The following is a 2,895-nucleotide window of genomic DNA, read 5'->3' as shown; positions in this document are numbered from 1 at the left end:
TTAGGGATATCGAATTGGTGGACCTCGGCGCAAAACCGGGATGTCTGGAGTTCCTTATTAAGGCTGGCCTAGACCGGATACCGGTTGTTGCGCCGTTGATGATGATTTAACATGTTGGTTGTGGTTAGTGGATCACTTAATCCGTATGGGAGAAGGATGATCCAGGCCGAAAAGTCGTAGTAGAAAAAGAAGTGGTGGCAGACCCTGCCTCAGATGGAATGATGGCGTAGAGAGCTTTTATGGATACTGAATTGGTGGAATTCGGCGCAAAACCGAGAGCTGGAGTTCGGGGGCCTGGAGTTCCTTACTAAGGCTGGCCTAGATCGGATGATGACACCTTCTTTTAGGTTAAGCCCCCAAATTATTTATAAAAGGAATACGAATTGTGTTTTATCTGGGGTAATCCAGCGATTCATCTAAACTGACAAGGTTCAGGCTCTTAATGTAGTTCAACGTTCAAACTTCGATCGTTAGATATATGGCTTAGAAATTCTCGGACTAATTGCAATAGTGCATTGAGTTTCGTTTTTGGGGGATCTTCATTTGCAGTGTATCTAACCCTAGAATTACCTAAACCTTTAGTAGTCGTAACCGCTATAAAAGCAGACCAACATGTTACTCCCGATCCGATAGAAATAGAAGCAAGATTGGCCAAACTGTATACCTCTTTGGAAGTTACCTGTTCAAGTAAACCGCCTCGAGGAATGTGATCCTGAGAGCATTAAGGATGGTTAATGTTGCGAGATACGTTCAGTTCAGAATTTGTAATTATTTTCCGCTGTTGGGCAGGGGGGAGGGGGATGCGTTACCAGCATTTCGAAGAGGATTCCATATTCATTCCCATACTTTTTCTTGAGCTGTAATTTACCAGAATGTGTAGGATGAATACTCAGTTTAAACTTCAGCTGGGTACCCTTTCCTAATTGGCTTTGGTGTAACGTAATACCTTCAAAAAATGAATTAAAAATGGAATACATTTATCTATATTAATTTCGTCCATCAAAATTATTGCCTGTTACTTAGACCGGTTTCATTGTTTATTCACTGAGTGTATGATTTGCTGTAAATTGCAGCTTAAGATGTATCTTAAGCTTAGAGAGCATTCCAAATTAGGTAAAGCTGAGTGAGGTTGATCGAATTTCAAACCACAGATCAACAGGCCACACCACCAGTGCACCAGAGGCAATCGCGGACAAATGATTACAATAGTTATCTGGCCGCTACCCTCCAGACAGCTCGCGTCGGATCCGTCCACGATATTTGCTAAGATAGCGCAAGTATTATAAATTTCAACACATCAAGATTTCACGCTTATTCGAGCCAAGGATTCGCTTTGCAGTCATCGATTCGAGTGCCTGCAAAAAGATGTGGTCTCATAAGATGGCCACGTGTGCTGCATTGCTATGTATCTTCGGTAAAGAATTAAAGAGCGACATAACGCATTGACTTTGTATAATAATATTGCCATTACTTAAGTTGCACTTTTTACTTCCAGGTGCGATCATGGTAACTTGTCTAGCCACTCACCCTGATGTTAGCCCTGAAGAGATCAACGAAGAAGTACGGAATCTTCAACAGGACCGGGAAAATATAATCACAAAAGAAGCTCTCATAGGACCGTTCACGGAGAAGGAAATTACACAACCTTTAGTAGTCGTAACCGCTATACAAGCAGATCAACATATTACTCCCGATCCGATAGAAATAGAAGCAAGATTGGCCAAACTGCATACCTCTTTGGAAGTCTTACAAAACCAGCAACTGGAGGCTCAGGCGGACTTGGAGGCGAAGCAGCAGCAGTTGCTCATAGCCCAGAAGACATCTAAAGATACTCACAGTACCGCCGAGGAGGCACTAGATCAGCTTTCCAGCCTGACAATAGCTTTGCATGATTCTCTCGATGTTTTCCGCCACGCTGAAGAGTCTTCCAAGGTAGCCGCGGATAAGCTGGAAAGGCAAAAAGCCCAGACGGAAAGAGCGAGATCTTGGTTTAAGTCCATGGAGTTGCAATTGCAAGAAATCACGGCTGACTACCAAGCGACAAAGGAGGCAGCCGAAATCGCAGAGAAATCTGCAGCCGAGGCTGAACACTTTGCCTCCAGTAATATCAGCGGCGATGCAGAAAAGGTGATTCATTAGTTCGCGAAAGCAAACCAGCTTTTGTGTTCGGCTCATTTGAGTGGAATTCATCATAAATTTTTATCCAATATTTATTGTACGTGGAGCATACACGCGCTTTTATTACTCGATTAGTTTTACTATTTATCTTTTATTCAAGTTTAGTGGACATTCGTTGCACTTTCATTCGAAACTTTCATTTGAATATAAATATCGATTGTTGAAGAGATTGTTTCATTTATCTGTAGATACTAAGGTTCGGGGCAGTTATCGAAATTCAGATACAATCGTGTTTCAGGTCTTCATATCACACCGAATTTAATCTTTTGGTTAGAATGGAAAAAAAAGTTGCTATAACCTTTCATATGTATTTTGTGGAATAATGAAGGAAGGTATGGATTCCAATTAATGAAGAATGATTTGTGATAGTGAAATGCTACTATACCACCTCTTCTGAGTGATATGGTTCAGTTTAAATTAGTTCGTTGTTGTCTGTACAAAACTTTTTACCATCGTGCCCACAGATGGGCTTGCACGAATACACTTCTTCGCTGCTGGATTTCTTTTCGCGATCAATTCCAACGATACCCTTAACGAGTGCTCACTTCACAGTCTTGTCCATATTAAGACAAGAAAACCGATATCCTCCTTATTTCTCTTAAGAACATTTATGGAATTTGCGGGTTCAAAAAAGCCACGCTGATATTTTTTTGACAGAAAGGAATCCTACTGGCTGTGGCGTCTATTCCGTATTGTCAGTTAAAGCATTTGCTTCAA

At 41.5% G+C, this 2,895-nt stretch overlaps 1 protein-coding gene across 1 annotated transcript; it reads left to right on the top strand.

Annotated features, from left to right (window-relative positions):
- The first annotated feature begins 1,160 nt into the window (after window positions 1-1,160).
- Window positions 1,161-2,343, top strand: LOC119659283. Its single transcript, XM_038067291.1, has 2 exons — window positions 1,161-1,414; window positions 1,496-2,343. Exons 1-2 carry the CDS (start codon window positions 1,366-1,368, stop codon window positions 2,137-2,139), a joined length of 693 nt encoding a protein of 230 aa, XP_037923219.1. The 5' UTR covers window positions 1,161-1,365; the 3' UTR covers window positions 2,140-2,343.
- Window positions 2,344-2,895: the final 552 nt, after the last annotated feature.

The sequence above is a fragment of the Hermetia illucens genome, chromosome 6, assembly GCF_905115235.1.
Source record: "Hermetia illucens chromosome 6, iHerIll2.2.curated.20191125, whole genome shotgun sequence".
NCBI lineage: Eukaryota > Metazoa > Arthropoda > Insecta > Diptera > Stratiomyidae > Hermetia > Hermetia illucens.
Note: the sequence above shows the minus strand (reverse complement) of the source record. Positions and strands in the feature narration are given on the sequence as shown.

Excerpts from the sequence above, each read along its gene's own strand:
- LOC119659283 (XM_038067291.1), top strand. The coding sequence starts at position 1,366 with ATGTGGTCTCATAAGATGGCCACGTGTGCTGCATTGCTATGTATCTTC. Across the intron at positions 1,415-1,495 it reads TGCATTGCTATGTATCTTCG|GTGCGATCATGGTAACTTGT; the intron begins GTAAAGAATTAA and ends TTTTACTTCCAG.